This window comes from Eumetopias jubatus, unplaced genomic scaffold (assembly GCF_037043125.1).
Source record: "Eumetopias jubatus isolate StellerSeaLion01/CBP00866 unplaced genomic scaffold, mEumJub1_p1.0 scaffold_10, whole genome shotgun sequence".
Taxonomy (NCBI): domain Eukaryota; kingdom Metazoa; phylum Chordata; class Mammalia; order Carnivora; family Otariidae; genus Eumetopias; species Eumetopias jubatus.
This window is the reverse complement of record NW_028274816.1, coordinates 64,641,629-64,657,718: the sequence shown is the minus strand read 5'-3', so window position 1 is coordinate 64,657,718 and position 16,090 is coordinate 64,641,629. Positions and strand designations below refer to the sequence as shown.

The window sequence follows — 16,090 nt, the reverse complement described above, 5'->3', positions numbered from 1 at the left end:
AAAGATTTATAAAAAATATTATGAAATGGGGGTGCCTGCCTGGCTCAGTCAGTAGAGCATGGGACTCTTGATCTTGGGGTCATGGGTTCAAGCCCCATGTTGGGGGTAGAGTTTACTTAAGAAAAAAAAGAAAACTAAGAAAGTGTAGGAAATGGATTCCTTTTTTTTTTTTTTAAGATTTTATTTATTTAATTGACAGAGAGAGAGACAGAGAGAGAGGGAACACAAGCAGGAGGAGTGGGAGAGGGAGAAGCAGGCCTCCCGCCAAGCAGGGAGCCTGATGCGGGGCTCGATCACCAGGACCCAGGGATCATGACCTGAGGCGAAGGCAGTCGCTTAACCAACTGAGCCACCCAGGCGCCCCTAGGAAATGGATTCTATTATTCAGCACCCATGGATGGTTACATAGGTATACCCTCTTTGTAGGGTAAAGTTGGAAGTGTCCAATGCAAAGTATGTTCATGAGTTGATTCAGCAATCTCACCTTTGCAGTTTATCCATGGAAATAACTGCTCAGCTATGAAAATGTGGGCAGGACCTTTGTTATAGCATGGTTTATAACAGCAAAATACTAAATGCTCCCCAATAGGAGAAAGTTTACCTTATTATGGTGCAAAAATTAAATGGCATATTATTGGGAGACAAAATTAGGTTCATAACAACATGGATGATCCCAATTCTATGAAATTATAAGTCTTTCCCAGGGGAGCTCTGTGGAAAAATGTCACCCACATGTTAATAATTTGTTATCTGTTGATGGTGGGATTGTAAGCAATATTTGTTCTTTCCCTTTAACTTCAAGTGATTTTAATTTGTTTAAAATAAGTGTATATAATTGGAATTTAAAAGAACATTATTTTCATCCAGGAATAATATTAAAATCATGAAATCCAAAATTTTCATTATCCCATGTTACTGGGTGGGAAACAGAACACAGATCATTCATGTGTGTGTAGCCAGAGATATTATCAGTGCTGTTACACTGAGAGGTTGAACTAATATACAAGACCCAGTATGTGTGTATATGAGAGATACAGAGAGAAAGATTAAAAGCTTAAAAAATGAGTCCATAAGGAAACACACTTGCTTCTTTTTTTTTTTTTTTTAAAGATTTTATTTATTTGACAGAGAGAGACAGCAAGAGAGGGAATACAAGCAGGGGGAATGGGAAAGGGAGAAGCAGGCTTCCCGCTGAGCAGGAGGCCGATGCAGGGCTTGATCCCAGAACCCTGGGATCATGACCTGAGCCGAAGGCAGTCACTTAACCAACTGAGCCACGCAGGCGCCCCACACACTTGCTTCTTAAAAGCCAGCTGTATAGGCCTCAGCAGCTGTGCCAGAAAGCAAATGCCTCATCTGGGGACTCTGGTGGAGCAAGACTGGCTCTCCAAGCCAGAGATGTGAGCATCGTGGGTTGATGTGTCCCTCATTTGTGAGAAGTAAAAATGTCTCCATCTATAGATGTTCAGGACGTAAACACAACTGACAAAACCAGGATGCAGCTAATGTGAATTAAAACAAAAAGGAAAAAGTATAGCCTTTAAAGAACCCCCCAAATCTACAACACAATTTCACCAACTCTGAATAAAGTTAACATTCCAGGAAGATACTGATCCTCGATCCCTGTATATGATGTTCATGAATATCTACCTGGATATTCTTCTATGATATGCTACTGAAGAGAGGTGGAATCAAGGAAAACTTGATGAATTCCAAAGAGAGGAAAACCTTTTACAGGTGAGCCCAGTGCCATACTGGAGACAAATACCTGGACTGGGTGCAGGTGGGCATCAAAGTGGCTGGCCACTGATGGAGCAACTGCACAAAGGCTCTGGCCTTTGAGGACAGTGGGCTGGTGGAACAGAGCCCCAGATTCGGGGCAGGAAAAACCCTAAGTGCAAGAATAATTTTCTGAGAATTACTTTTCTTGAGAATCCCCTTAGCCTAGGGGCGTCTGGGTGGCTCAGTCGGTTGAGCATCGGACTCTTGATTTTGGCTCAGGTCATGATCTCGGGATCATGGGGTCAAGTCCCATGTTGGGCTTCGTGCTCAGTGGGAGTCTACTTGAGAGTCTCTCCTCCCTCCACCCCTCCCCCCCCATTGCTCTCTGTCTCTAAAATAAATAAAATCTGTAAGAAAAAAATCCCCTTAGCCTAGAATTTTGCTGAGTACCCAGAACAGTGAAATGCTCTAGGTACACCATTGAATCATTTTTGGCAAACACCTATTAAGACACGAACATTCCCATTACCCCAGAAAGTTCCTTCTTGTCCCCAGATACTTCTTCCCTATATACCCCAAAGCAAATAGTGATTTCTATCAGCATGGGTTATTTTTGCCAATTCTAGAATTTACTACGGTGAGATTGTAGTCATATTTTGTGCATTTTTGTGTCTGCTGCTTTCCCTCAGCAAAAAATTTTTGAGACTTATCTATGTCATTACATAGATCAGTAATTCTTTTTGTTGCTGTGTAGTATTTATTCCATTGTATAAATATAGCACAATTTATCCATTCTCAGATTGATGGAAACCTGGGATGTTCCCAGTTTTTGGTTACTATGAGTAAAGGTGCTATGAACATACTTATCAAGGTTGTTTTGTTTTTTACGGGCATATGCTTTCATTTCTCTTGGGGAAACTCCTAGAGGTGACATGGCTGGGTGGATGTATGCTCAGCTTTTTAAGAAACTGTCAGTTCTACAAAGTGGTAATATTTTCTGCAAGTACCGGCCATGTATTAGAATTCCTGCTGCTCCACATCCTTACCAAATTTTGGCATTGTCTTTTTCATTTTGGCCATTCTAGTGAATGAGCATTTTTTTAAAGATTTATTTACTTTAGAGGGAGTACACCAGGGGTGGCGGGGGGGAAGGAAGGGGAGCAGAGGGAGAGAGAGAGAGAAGCAGATTCCCCACGGAGTGCAGAGGCAGTCACAGGGCTCAATCCCACAGCCCCGAGATCATGACCTGAGCTGAAACCAAGAGTCACTCAACTGACTGAGCCACCCAGGTTCCCCTCTAGTGAGTGTTCAGTGACATCTCATCCTGGTGTGATGATTAATGGTAGTTAATACTTTTTCATGTGCTTATTGGCTGCTTGGCATTGTTTATTCAAGCCTTTTGCCCATTTTTTGTTAGGTTGTTTGTCTTTATTATTGAGTTGTAGGAGTTGTGTATATATTCTGGATACAAGTCCTTTGTTAAATGTATATGCTGCGAATATTTTATAAACAAAATTTTAGCAAATTGAATCCAATAATAATAAAATAATAGAAATTTAAAAAGTCATGACCAAGTGGGATTATCTAAAAAATGCAGGGTTGGTTTAACTAAAATCAATAAATGTACTTCACTGTATTAACAAGCTAAAAAAAAAAGTATATGATTATCTCAATACATGCAGAAAAAAATTGACAAAATCCAACAGTCATTCCTGATTTAAAAAACAAACAACTCTCACCAAACTTGGAATAGAAGGCAATGTCCTCAACCTGACAAAGGACATCTACATCCACAGGTAATATCATACCGGTAAAAAACTGAATGCTTACCCCTGAAGATTAGAACAAGGTGAGGATGTCTGATCGCACCACTTCTATTCAACATTGTAATGGAGGTTCTGGCCAAGGCAACTGGCAAGCAAATGGAATAAAAGGAATCTTAGATTGGGGAAGACATTATTTTACTTTTATTTTTTAAGAATTATTCATTTGAGGGCTGCCTGAGTGGCTCAGTCCTTAAGCGTCTGCCTTCGGCTCTAGTCGTGATCCCAGGGTCCTGGGATCGAGCTCCACATCGGGCTCCCTGCTCGGCAGGAAGCCTGCTTCTCCCTCTCCCACTCCCCCTGCTTGTGTTCCCTCTCTCGCTGCCTCTCTTTCTGTCACACAAATAAATAAAATCTTAAAAAAAAAATTATTCATTTGAGGGGCGCCTGGGTGGCTCAGTCATTAAGCGTCTGCCTTCGGCTCGGGTCATGGTCCCAGGGTCCTAGGATCGAGCCCCGCATCGGGCTCCCTGCTCGGCGGGAGGCCTGCTTCTCCCTCCCCCACTCCCCCTGCTTGTGTTCCTTCTCTCACTGTGTCTCTCTCTGTCAAATAAATAAATAAAATCTTAAAAAAAAAAAAGAATTATTCATTTGTGAGAGAGAACAATTTGGGGGAGAGGGAAAATCTCAAGCCAACCCCCCATTGAGCATGGAGCCCAACGGGGAGCTCCATCCCAGGACCCCAAGAGCATGACCTGAGCGGAAATCAAGAGCCAGAAGCTCAACTGACTGATCCATCCAGTTGTCCTGGAAAAGACATTTTAAAAAGTCCTTCTTTGCTTCAAAAGATACCATAAACAAAGTAAAACGTAAGTCAAAACTTGGAAAGGATACATTCCTAATAAAGGATTAATGTTAAATTTCTGTGAAGAACTTCTATAAGCCAGGAAGAAAAAGACAACCTGAGAGAAAAATGCATGAAGTGAGAAGTTAATTCAAAGAGAGAACACACAAATGGCTAACACCGTGAAAAGATGCTGAATCTCACCAATAAGAGAAGAGCAAACATCTCACAATGAAATACAATTTTCTACCCATACTTTTTAATTTAAAAAAGCTGACAGTACCAAGCACTGGTGAGGATGTGGAGCAAGTGGAACTCCTAACCGTTGCTAGGAGGCATATGAAAAGGTGCAATCCTGGGGCGCCTGGGTGCCTCAGTCATTAAGCGTCTGCCTTTGGCTCAGGTCATGACCCCAGGGTCCTGGGACTGAGCCCCACGTTGGACTCTCTGCTCAGCGGAAAGCCTGCTTCTCCCTCTCCCACTCCCCCTGCTTGTGTTCCCTCTCTCACTGTGTCTCTCTCTGTCAAATAAATAAATAAAATCTCTAAAAAGAAAAAAGGTGCAATCCTTTTGGAAACATCTACCAACGTTGGATATAAATATTCATTTGCTATGGCCCATCAGTACCACTCTGAGGGCTTACGCCAGAGAGACCCTACATCTGTCCATAAGGAGACCTGTATATGAATTTTCATAGCAACATCATTTATAGGAGCTGGAAGCCTTTTGCTTGCAATGCTCTTCCCCCAGATACCTGCATGGCTGGCTTTCTCCCTGCCTTTAGGTCTTTGCTTCCATATTACCTTCTTAGTGGGCCCTTCCCTGAGCCACCAACTTAAAATCACAACCACCTCCTCCCCCATTCTTTGCCCCCTCTCCTTACTTGGCCTTTAGCAATTAACCCCATCCGATGTGTTATATATTTTACTTATTTTTTTCTCTCTCTCTCTTTAAGGTTTTATGTCAGAGAGAGAGAGTGAAAGCACAAGCAGAAGGAGCAGCAGGTGGAGCAGGCAGAGGGAGAAGCAGGCTCCCCGCCAAGCAAGGATCCCCTGGTGGGGCTCGATTCCAGGACCCTGGGATCATGACCTGAGCTGGAGGCAGACGCTTAACTGACTAGAGCCACCCAGGCGGCCCTTTGCTTATTTTTCTATTGTGCACTCTCCTCCAGAATGTGAGCTCCTTGAGGGCAGTGGGGGTTTTGTGATTTTTACTCACTACTTTATTCCCACCTCCTATATTATTGGTTCTTATTTTTTTTAAAGATTTATTTACTTATTTGAGAGAGAGAGAGAGAGAGACAGAGAGAGCACATGAGAGAGTTGGGGGGAGGGAGAGACAGAATCTCCAGCAGACTCCCTGCTGAGCCTGCAGCCTGATGCGGGGGCTCAATCTCAGGACCCTGAAATCATGACCTGAAATCAAGAGTTGGATGCTAAACTGACTGAGCCACCCAGGCACCCTGCATAGTACGTTCTTTAATGAATATTTACTGAAGGAACGTAAGTAGCCATCAAAAGTAGACAGTATGAACAAGTTCTGCTATACTCATTTAACAGGAAACTAGACAGCCGTGAAAATAAATAAAGTTTCACATATCAAAAAGGATAAATCTTGGAATGATAAATACATACAGCAAAAAATGCAAGTTGCAGATAAAATCTTATGTAGATACATTTATGTGAATGCAAAACATGCAAAGTAAATGTTTTGTATTGCTCTGGGATACATATATGTTGTAAAATTTCCAAAAACACAGAGCCATCCACATTTCATTCAGGATAGTGGCTGTCTCTGAAAGGCAGTTTCTATGGAAGAGGGGAACATGGGGGTTTCAGCTACATGGATAATTTTTTTTTCAGCTTAGGAGTGTTTTCATAGGGTTTCACTGAATTCCTTACAACTTTATTATATTTTACATGTTTTTCTTAAAAGAAAAATGAGCAGACCTCTACCATTAGGTCCCTGGGACGAGAGAAACGAGGCTGAATGCTGAGCTGGTGGCAAAGGCAGCAAGGAAGAGCTGTGCAAGCGGAAGCTTCTGCATGGCCACTGACCGCGGAGAGGCGTGCTGACTTCCACGTGGAGGACTCACGATCCCACAGAATGTCGAACTTAATGACTCCTGGGCTCCTCGCTGGTGAAGATGAGTTAATCCTAGGATTTGAGAGCATAGACAACTTCAGGTCTAACTTATCTGTACTAGTTATTTTACTCTTGGTGACCCTACGGTTATACTCACAAAAGGTCTTACTCGCTGCAAGAGTGTGCCTGGACTCCCCTTCCTTTACCTTTCGTCCTCATCATCTGGCTGCCCTTCAGGTGGTATGGGGTGACCGCTCTTCAGGCATCTCAGCGGAAGGGCGTGCCCCCGAGTGCCTAGGTTCTCCTACTGCCCTGATCTTGTCCCACTTCCCAAACTGGCAGCTCGGAAGCAGCTCAGACCCCCACAGGAGGGGCATCCAAGACGGCTGCGCAGCCCAGCCTCGGCGACCCCACGGCAGGGAGAGAGCAGGGGGCGGTGCGGCTCGCGTCGGAGCGAGCGGAACCCTCACACTGCCTACCCGGCCTCTCCCCGAAAGGCCCTGGCGCGTAGCCGCTCCTTGAGAAGCCTGCCTCGCTCTGGGCATCACAGGCTGGGCTGCCGCTCACGAAGCAAGACCTTGAGCCTGCTACCGGCTGTGCCCCTACCTTGAAGATACCAGCCTCCGCAAGCGGACGCTGACCACCGCGCCCCCAGCGCCACCCTTCAGACCACTGATGACCGCACCGGCCGCAGGGGTCGTCCCGCCCCTTCCCTCACCCCTCCGTCTGTCCACACACAAACAGGTGACCTTCTGGGGAGGGCGGAGCTCGCCAGGGCCCTGCTCCCAACCTTGCGGTGGCTTCTCGTTTCACGCAAAGCCAGAGTCGGAGCCATCGCGAAGCCCTAAGGCTACCTGCCGTCAGGCCCCTCGTTGCCCCTCTCTGCGCACCGTGCAGCCGAAGCGAGTAGGGCGGACAAACGCACAGGCGGGACGAACCGGGGACAAGGGGGCAGGTGCGGGTAGGAGCTCGGGGAGCGGCTCACTTCAAACTGCGGCGGGAAGGAGGCTCCGGCAGGGTCCCCGAGAGCCGCCAACGGGCTTGGGGATTCCGGCTCCGGCTGGCGCTGTAGGCTCGGGGGTGGCCCGGGGACCCCCCCGTGCTGGGTGGCGCGCCCTTTCGTCATCCCGGTCCACGCCCTTGACGAGCGGCTTGAGTAGGAGCCGCCAGGCAGAGACTTCGTTCCCCGCGTGCCCCGCTCTAGTCTTCAGCGCCTCGCGACGAACGCTCCCTCCAGGAAACTGCACAACACGGGTCGGCGGTGATTTGGGCTCCCCTAAAGCTTCACCCTCTAGGAAGAGATCCGGGAACAATCCCCTATGTTCTAAACACAAGGGCTTCATGTAGGAGGAGACGCCTCAAACCCGCCTCCTCATCTGGGAAGGGGGGGCAGAACAGCCACTTCCTCACAGTATTGTAAAGATTAAATGAAGCGTTCAGACCTGCGTATGGGACGCGGAGAACTATCAGATTTCGTCAAGGTCGCGTTGCTCAGGGCAGCCACCGCGAGCCCCCATTTCACAGACGGGCAAACTGAGGCTCACGGGGTCGCGACCGACCCAGGCCTTCCGGAGTTCGGCAGCGGCGGCAGGGAGGGTGGTCCAGGCCCAGGACAGCACCGTCCGGCTCGCCGGGGGCTAGAACACTAGTCGCCCAGGTAAGTCCCTGACGCCGCGGAGGCGGGACTCCAGGCGGAGCGGCTCCCTGTACCTGCCATGGCGACGCTTCCGGACCAACCGGAAGCATACCGCCCGGAACTACAACTCCCAGGAGCCCGCGCGGCACGTCCTGGTCGACGCCGGGGGAGCGGCCGCCATTGTCCGCCGCCGAGGTGAGGCGGTTGCCGAGGCGGTGAGGCTGTCGCTGCCGCCGACGCCGAGGACTGGGAGGGTCGGGAGAGCGAGCGGCAGGACGCGTCGCCTGCCATCGGGGCCAGCGCGGCGCCAGGGCGGGTCCCGCACCCGCCCTTTCCGCCCTGGCTTCGCGCCCCCGTTTCCCTTGCCTCTGCCACCCTCCCGCCTCCCGCCTCCCGGCTCGCGGCAGCGCTGGGCCGGCTGGGCGGGCCCGGGGGAAACCCTGCACGTCCGGCCTGGCGCCGGGTCGCGGCCGCTGGCCCGGCACGCCTTTGTCTCCCCCGCCGCGCGCGAGGATCCCAAGTGCACCGCCGGGCCGAACCTTGGAGCGGAACAAAAGCCGGACGCCCCCGGCCGAGCGGTCCCGAGTTTGCTAAGTCGCTTGCCGAGAGCGGCGGGGACCGGCTCGCAGGGGCGGGAGGCCGGGAGCCGCGGACCAGGTAAGGCGGGCCGCTCGCCGGTCCGGGCACCTGAGCACCGCATGCGCCCCGGGGGTAGTAGAGGAGGTCGGGCGGGAGGCCCGGCAGCAGGTGATGAGGACGCCGCTGAGGCCCTTAACGGGAATGAACACCTTTCTTTCCCCAGCGGGCGTTTCTCGTCCCCGCGGGCTCACCGGAGGCGCTGAAGGACGACGTCGAACGTGGGAGGGGAACAGGCCTCGGTTCCTTTAAGCTTGCGGTGACCGCGGACTTTGTTAAGTTGCAAACAACGGTGCAGAATAGTTTGCCTACTTTGAATTTTGGCACAGATCCCGGTGTTCCCGGGGCCCAGTAGGCGTCCTGGTGCTTTAAACACACTCTCAGGAATCCGCAGAGCTCTGCCAGTTGGCCTTGAAACCCCAGAGAGGTCTCGGGACTTGCACAAAGACTTGGAACCTAGGGAGTTGGTGGTCTGGGCTCCACACCAGGAAACAGACAGGCTTGGGCCTGGTAGGTTTTGCAGGTTGATTTCTTGCTTGTCTCCCCTCCTTCCTTCTAGGTAAAATTTGCGTAACATAAAATTAACCATTGTAGACTAGAAGTCAGTGGTTTTTGTTGTATATTTAGAGAGTTGTGAAATAAAAAACTATCTAATTCCGGAACATTTTCATCACCTCCCAAAAGAAACCCCTGCACCCATTAAGCGGTCAGTCCGCATTCCTCCCTCCCCGCCAGCTCTAGGCAGCCACTGATTTTTTGGGTGGTGCAGGTAGATTTGACAGTAATTTTTGTAAGTCACCGAAAAGTTACCTGGAAGTTGTCACTGGCTGTCTCTTGGGAGCCATTGACAAATTTCCACCCTCTCATCCTGGATTGTGCTTTTTTTCAGCTTATTCAACTCACTCTTCATTCTGTTGTTTTTGACATGTAAATTGTTTCTTGTTTTTTGTTTTTTAAGATTTTATTTGTCAGAGAGAGAGAGCGCACATAAGCAGGGGGGAACAGCAGGCAGGAGAAGCAGGCTCCCCACTGAGCAAGGAGCCCCACGTGGGACTCAGTCCCAGGACGCTGGGATCATGACCTGAGCCGAAGGCAGATGCTTAACTGACTGAGCCATCCTGGCATCCCTAAATTCTGTTTTCTTATAATGCTCCCCAGAAGTCTTCTGTTGCTTCTGTGGATGGGCTGTCTTTGTTCCCTCTGGATCTTCTCCAGAGAAAGGACCACTTTTGTGTTTTCCATTTGTCATTAGGTTGGTACTGCATTTGCATTCCGTGAATCACCCGAATCCTGTGCACCTGGGCAGGCACCTGGTCAGTTGATCTTGTGAGATGGCAGCCATCAACCCGTGGGCCTCGTGGGGTGAGTCCAAGTTCTGTTTCTTCTGGGCCGCCTCAGCAGCAACCTGCTGCAGCCAGGGGTCAACCTGGGCAGGAGCTGAGGGTTTTGGGAGATGGAGGGGGTTTCTTGGTCTTGGTATAGAATTAGAACTGAGTGACATTTAAAAAAGAAAAAACGGGCACCTGGGTGGCTCAGTCATTAAGCGTCTGCCTTCGGCTCAGGTCCTGATCCCACGGTCCTGAGGTCAGGCTCCGAATCGGGCTCCGTGCTCAGCGGAGAGCCTGCTTCTCCCTCTCCCTCTCCCGCTCCCCCTTCTTGTGTTCCCTTTCTCGCTGTGTCAAATAAATAAATAAAATCTTTAAAAAAAGATTAAAAAGAAAAACAACTTGGTTGTTGGAGAAAAGGGAAACTTGTTGGTGTAAAACACCATGTGATTTTTGTATATTTTATAGTCCTAAGATGTCTTATTAGTTCTAAGAGATTTTCTAGTGATTTGTGGGATTTCTTAGACAGTCATACATCCAATCAGAATTTCTCTATCACTGCTATATTTTACCTTTATTTTTGTTTTTCGTTTTTATAGCATTGGCATGTAATTTAAGAATAGTGTTAAATAGTGTGATGTCAGTGGTATACTATCTTTAAGTTAGGTTTCATATATCTGTCAGTGAAGACATCGAGGGGGAGTGTCTTACTACTTAGATTTTTTTTAAAAATTAGGTAATGTTAAACATTTTATTAGATATCTCCTTAGCTGTTTAAGGGATTCTGTTCTTAATTGTTCTGTGGCTACATCACATCAAATTTTCTAGTAGTGACTTACCTATGCATTTCTGGTATAAATCTAGCTTATTATGTTGGATTTTGTCACATGCCCTTGGGTTCTGTTTATGGAACTTTGTTACACCCGTTAGTGAGGCAGATCTCCTTTTCCATTTTGTTGCCTTTAGTCACTAGGATTGTTGTCACAGTGCCTTTCCTTTACTTGTCCTTACCTGATCTGGTGCAGGTGTCCTTACAGACCAGTCCTGGGGAATGGCGGCTGTTGACCCATGGGCCTCCTGGGGTGAGTTAAGAGCCTGTGTCCCCATTGGCCATGTTGGCTGCTTGTCCTGGCTTCCCCCAGAACTGACCTTCCTTGGCCAGGAATCAGAGCTGGGGGATTTAGGGCTTGGGAGAGTGGGGGACTCTGGTCCAGATCTGTCTCTGTGCAGAGCTGGAACAGGAAAGGATCAGAACATGGCACTGGGAGATAAAGTGATGGTGACACCTCCAGGACAGGGTGCATGAGAATAAATGTGTGGCCATTTGTGGCTCAGGCCCAGAAAGGATGTGAATGGCACTGCTTCTCCTAGACAGTGCCTCAGAGCAAAGGGGGGCAGTGCAGGGTTCATGTTTAGGCACATCCCTTATCTTCCCTGAGCCCCATTTCCTTCATCTATAAAATGGGGAGATGAGTCTTTTCCTTTGCCCAGCAGAGAGGGCCAGGAACTGGCTCTCCCTGAGCCCTCCCCCCAGGATAAAGGACTTATGTGGGCATAGTTCTGGCAGGGAGAACTGCCTCTGTGACTTTGTTTTCCTCCCCAGCTCTGTGTCCTCAGGACTCCAGCTGGCATGTGGAAGAGAACCCCGAGGAGGAGAGGAGGGCCCCTGGGCTTCCAACAGCCCAGATCCAGGTGAGGTGGGCTTCTACTTTTTCCTGAAGGGCTGTCCTGTTCCCTAAGGTGTCCAGGTGGTCCCCCGCCACCCTAGTTTATGTGTTCCTCACCGTATAACAGCTAGAGTTTGGGTAGAGAAGGAGTTGGCCAGAAGTTTATTGCTTTCTGAGCATTCAGGAAGAATTTAAACATTTTTCTATGACTTGGAGCCACATTATCAACCAGCCTCTTCACATTCCTGAGCCCTAGCTGTGCTGTGTGTTGTTTTGGGGGATCAGGGGCAACCCTTTTAGCTGGCAGCCCCCCTTTCCTCCTCCCACCTTACCTCATGTATTCAGTGCCTGATTCAGTTTGATGCTGTCCTGTGAGCTCTGTGCTTGCTGAGAGGGGAACATGGACGAGTTCGAGCCCTGGTTCTGAGGAATTCTCAGTCCCTTTTCCAAGATGGTTCACTCAGCTACCGAGACCTCATGGCCTGCTGGTGGTGTGTATGTGGTTCAGGACATGAGCTTGAGACGCTTAGGGAGGCCCCAAGCCTTGGAGGAGCCGAGCCCAACTAATGTCTTGGGAAGTGGGTCAGTCTGCATAGAGTCACTGGGGCGCAGAGCAGCCGGAATCCCTCCACTGTGGGGAGAGAGACTGCCGGGAGACATGACACACTTGCACCAAGAGGTGAAAGGGATTCAGCAGCCTGGTGAGCAGAGGCCTGGCCTTGTATAGCGCCACTGGTGTGTGTTGGGTGCGGGGGCAGGGATACCGCATGACCAGCATCTGGGTGAAGGCTGACCCCAATTAGAATTTAGGATGGAGAGGCTAGGACGAATGCTGCCAGGCCCCGAATGCCTGCTGCAGAGCCAGGGCTCCATCCTGGTGGTAATAAAGAGCCTCATAAGTATTGGGAGCAGGAGGCGCCCGTGTCTAAGATGTGGCTGGAAGGGTGTCCCTGGCAGGAGTGTGGGGAGAAGGGGGCTGTGGGAAGCAGGCTTGCATTTCAGGCGTCAGTGTGACCAGGGCCTAGGAGAAGACCTGAGAGGTGTAAGGGAGTCAAAGCAGGGGAACTTTGTGACTGTAAGGGCATAAGGGCGGCTCCTGAGAGAAATAGGGCAGCAGAGTTGATGCGGGAAAGGTGGCAGGAAATAGGGTAGCGCGGGGTAGGTGGTATTGGAAAGGTGTCATCTCCCTTTTCTCCTGCCCAGCCTCTTCATGAGAGGCAGCCACTTACAAACAAAACTTTTTTTATAACAACTGTATTAAAATATTACTCGCATACCATAGGTTCACCCTTTTAAAGTGTATAGTTCTGTGATTTTTCATATATTCACAGAATTGGACAACCGTTACCATCCAATATCTACTTCTAGATCATTTTCATCACCCCAAAAAGAAATCGTGAACCCATTAGTAGTCACTCCCTGTTCCCACCGCCCTCAGCCCCTGGCAACTACTAATTTATTTATTTTGTCTATTCTGGACATTTCACATAAAGGGAATCATACAATATATGGCCTTTCGTGTCTGGTTTCTGTTTTTAAGGATCATTTATGTTGTAGTGCATATCAACATTTTATTTCTTCTTATGATTCAGAGGCAGCCATTTTTAACTTACTGTTTTTGGTTCCTTAGGGTTATCTCCATATTTCTAAATGAGAGATTTTCATCCTGATTCATGAAATTTACATTTACCTTTTTGACTCCCTACTATGAAAGATGAAGAAAAATAGTTTCATTACTATATTTAGGTTTTTCTTTTTTAAGTTAAAATAATGGATAAAGCAAATATGAGATATTGAGATATATAAATATTAATAAAATTTCAACTTTATGCCTCCCCCAAATTAAAAAAAAAATGTAATGGAATCTCCCAGTTTCAAAGCTGACTGGCGAAGTGCATCGCAAGCTCGCTGCTCCCACATGGCAGCACTGCTGTCCTAGGAAGGCAGCCGGGCCCGAACCACGGGACGCAGAGTGGTGGTGGTTTGGCATCAGAACTTGGGTGACTGTGGTGTTCGCTGCTGCTATGATACATAGTCCTTTTTAGATTCTGTAACAGAATCAGCAGTGAGGCTAGGCTGAAAGATGGGCCCCGAATCAGTCGCTTGGGAACAGAAGTTAGCTGTAATAAAATGCTGTGAAGAAACCTTAATAACCACTGGCCTGCACTCTGCTGTTAATTTATGTGAGGGTTTCTGAGAATTACTAGGGTTAATGCTGAGAAAATAAAATGGAGAATTAAAATGACAACACCCTCCAATGTCTGAAGAGTTGTGATTTCTGAGTATATGCTCCTCGCCCCCTCCCCACACTCACTTCGGATTTTTCCCTGTGGAAAACTCAAGACTTGAATCATGGGAGTTTTATATTAAGCGAGGTCTTCAGGAACACTAACAAGAGCTCCGTATGTCCTTCTATTGTTCCCTCCAAATTAAATACTGAAATAAAGCATTCACCTGGTGAAAACTTCAAGTGCTGTCATCCCTTGTTATCTGAGTAGTCCATTTTGGGGAACATGTTAGATAGTGAAGTTTCAACTAGTGGGAGCCCAGATCCAATTATTTTGAAGAATAGGGAAAATAATAATATCCCATCTAAAAAATACTCCAGCCAGCTTCCTCAAATGTGGAAACTCTCAAACCCCTGTATAACAATCCACCAATGCTTTCTGCATGATAAACATGCACATAAACAACAGTTATACTCCGCACTCATCTCTTGTTGTCTTGAGGATGTGCACATAGTTAGTTGTTTTCCTTCTCTGCAAAGAACTTGCACTAAAATACTAATGAAATTGTGAAGATGCCAAAGAAGTACATCTGAATTTCCCCAGATTCCATGAATGGGCCAACTGTCCATGATTTCAGATAATGCAGGAGCTGAAACCCATCTCAGCACCCTCTGCATCTTCCCTCAAATCTTCCCAAGGCGGCTGGTTAGCAGATTCCATAAAGTGCTGTAGAGAGCCCTGGTAAGTGCTTATACATATGTACAAGGTGAAATGTGTAAGAATGATTGTAGGAAATTTGGGTGAGACATTTTCCAGTCATCCTGGCAGATGTTTGTAAAGTACAAGTTTAAGTAAGGGTTACCTGGGAATGGAACGGCTCACTCCTTCCTGTCCTAGCTTCTAGGGTCCCTCTTGTACCCACAGCTGGTAAGACTGGTCCCTGACTTCCCCCATCTCTTCCTTCTGTTTAACATCCAGTCTTGGTTTTGCATTTTCTGCATCTTCAAGGCCTCCAATGAACTCTGGGCCCCAACATAGAGCTATTCAGCTGGGGGTGTTTTTTTTCTTCCTGTTTGGCAGTCCACGATTTCTTCTACTTTGATAACATCTACTGGAAATCTGGAAATACTTTTTTGTTTTTAAGATTTTATTTATTTATTTGACAGAACACAAGCCAGGGGGAGTGGGAGAGGGAGAAGCAGGCTTCCCCCTGAGCAGGGAGCCCGATGCGGGGCTCGATCCCAGGACTGGGATCATGACCTGAGCCAAAGGCAGACGCTTAACAACTGAGCCACCTGGATGCCCCTGGAAATACTTACTTGTTTAAAGTTTTGTTTGGACAAATCCCATAATTACAGAAAAGTATGAAAAGTAATCAAACACGGTCTCCATTACTCTAAATGAACAGTTAATGTTTTGTCATATTTGCTTAGTTTTCCTTTTACACAGTGTCCAGTCACATTCTTTTCCCATGCTTACGCAGAATGACTGCTTATGGTGTGTACATGGCTAATTTATTTTCACACTCATACATCTATTTCTATATGTATCACTTAGTAATATTCTATTTTTTAAAGATTTTTTTTTTTTTAAGTCATCTCTATACCCAAAGTGGGGCTCGAACTCACAACCCTGAGATCAGGAGTCTCATGATCTATTGACTTGAGTCAGCCAGGTGCCCCTATTCTATTTTTTTTAAAGCAGTGCTTTTCCTATCTAGCTTTTCTATGCCTTTCTTTGCTTATTCAAGGCCGACTTTAAGGTCCATCCATGTGATAAGTTCATTCCTTTTGTCCTCTGTTCATCCTTTTCATGGATGGGCTTAGAAGTTCCCTGCCCCCACCATTTTTGCTATTCCAGGAAAAGCTGTGTGAACATTCTTGTAATTTCACTTTGTGCACACATATATATGTTAATGTAGACATACCCCTAGAAGCAGAATTATGCTTAGTTTTAGGGTGCATGTGTGTTTTCAATATGACCAGTGCTGCCATGTGGCCCTTTGAAGGTACAAAGCCTCTTGTCACCACTCTGTAGAATAGTGCCTGTTTCCCTGCATCTTTGCTGCCACTTGGCAGTGTCAGGTCTTTTAATTTTTGCTTATCTCAAGACCAAAAAGGTTTATTGTATTACTTTGCACTTCCTTGATTGCTAGTGAGATTGAGTCTGTTTTCATATCATTAC

General features: G+C 47.4%; 1 protein-coding gene and 1 long non-coding RNA gene across 5 annotated transcripts in view; one reads left to right on the top strand and one right to left on the bottom strand.

The window, feature by feature from the left end:
- Positions 1–1,131: 1,131 nt before the first annotated feature.
- On the bottom strand, positions 1,132–8,207 carry LOC114200969 (uncharacterized). 2 transcript variants are annotated; one of them, XR_003607559.2, is made up of 4 exons: positions 7,400–8,207; positions 6,279–6,486; positions 3,553–3,633; positions 1,132–1,502 (listed from the first exon to the last, which is right to left on the bottom strand). It is a non-coding gene; the product is annotated as an uncharacterized LOC114200969 (long non-coding RNA). The 2 variants fall into 2 exon arrangements; XR_003607558.2 differs by having other exon boundaries at positions 1,132–3,633.
- The window catches only part of ZNF606 (zinc finger protein 606), a 29,279-nt gene continuing 21,283 nt past the window's right edge, over positions 8,095–16,090 (top strand). The window contains exons 1-4 of one of the 3 annotated variants that reach the window (XM_028093276.2): positions 8,095–8,707; positions 9,939–10,048; positions 11,037–11,093; positions 11,615–11,703. In XM_028093276.2, coding sequence (XP_027949077.1) covers positions 10,018–10,048; positions 11,037–11,093; positions 11,615–11,703 — 177 coding nt within the window. In that variant the 5' untranslated portion in view covers positions 8,095–8,707; positions 9,939–10,017. Of the gene's footprint in view, positions 8,708–9,938; positions 10,049–11,036; positions 11,704–14,509; positions 14,648–16,090 lie in introns of those variants that run through there. The other 2 variants (XM_028093274.2, XM_028093275.2) reach the window with 2 other exon arrangements.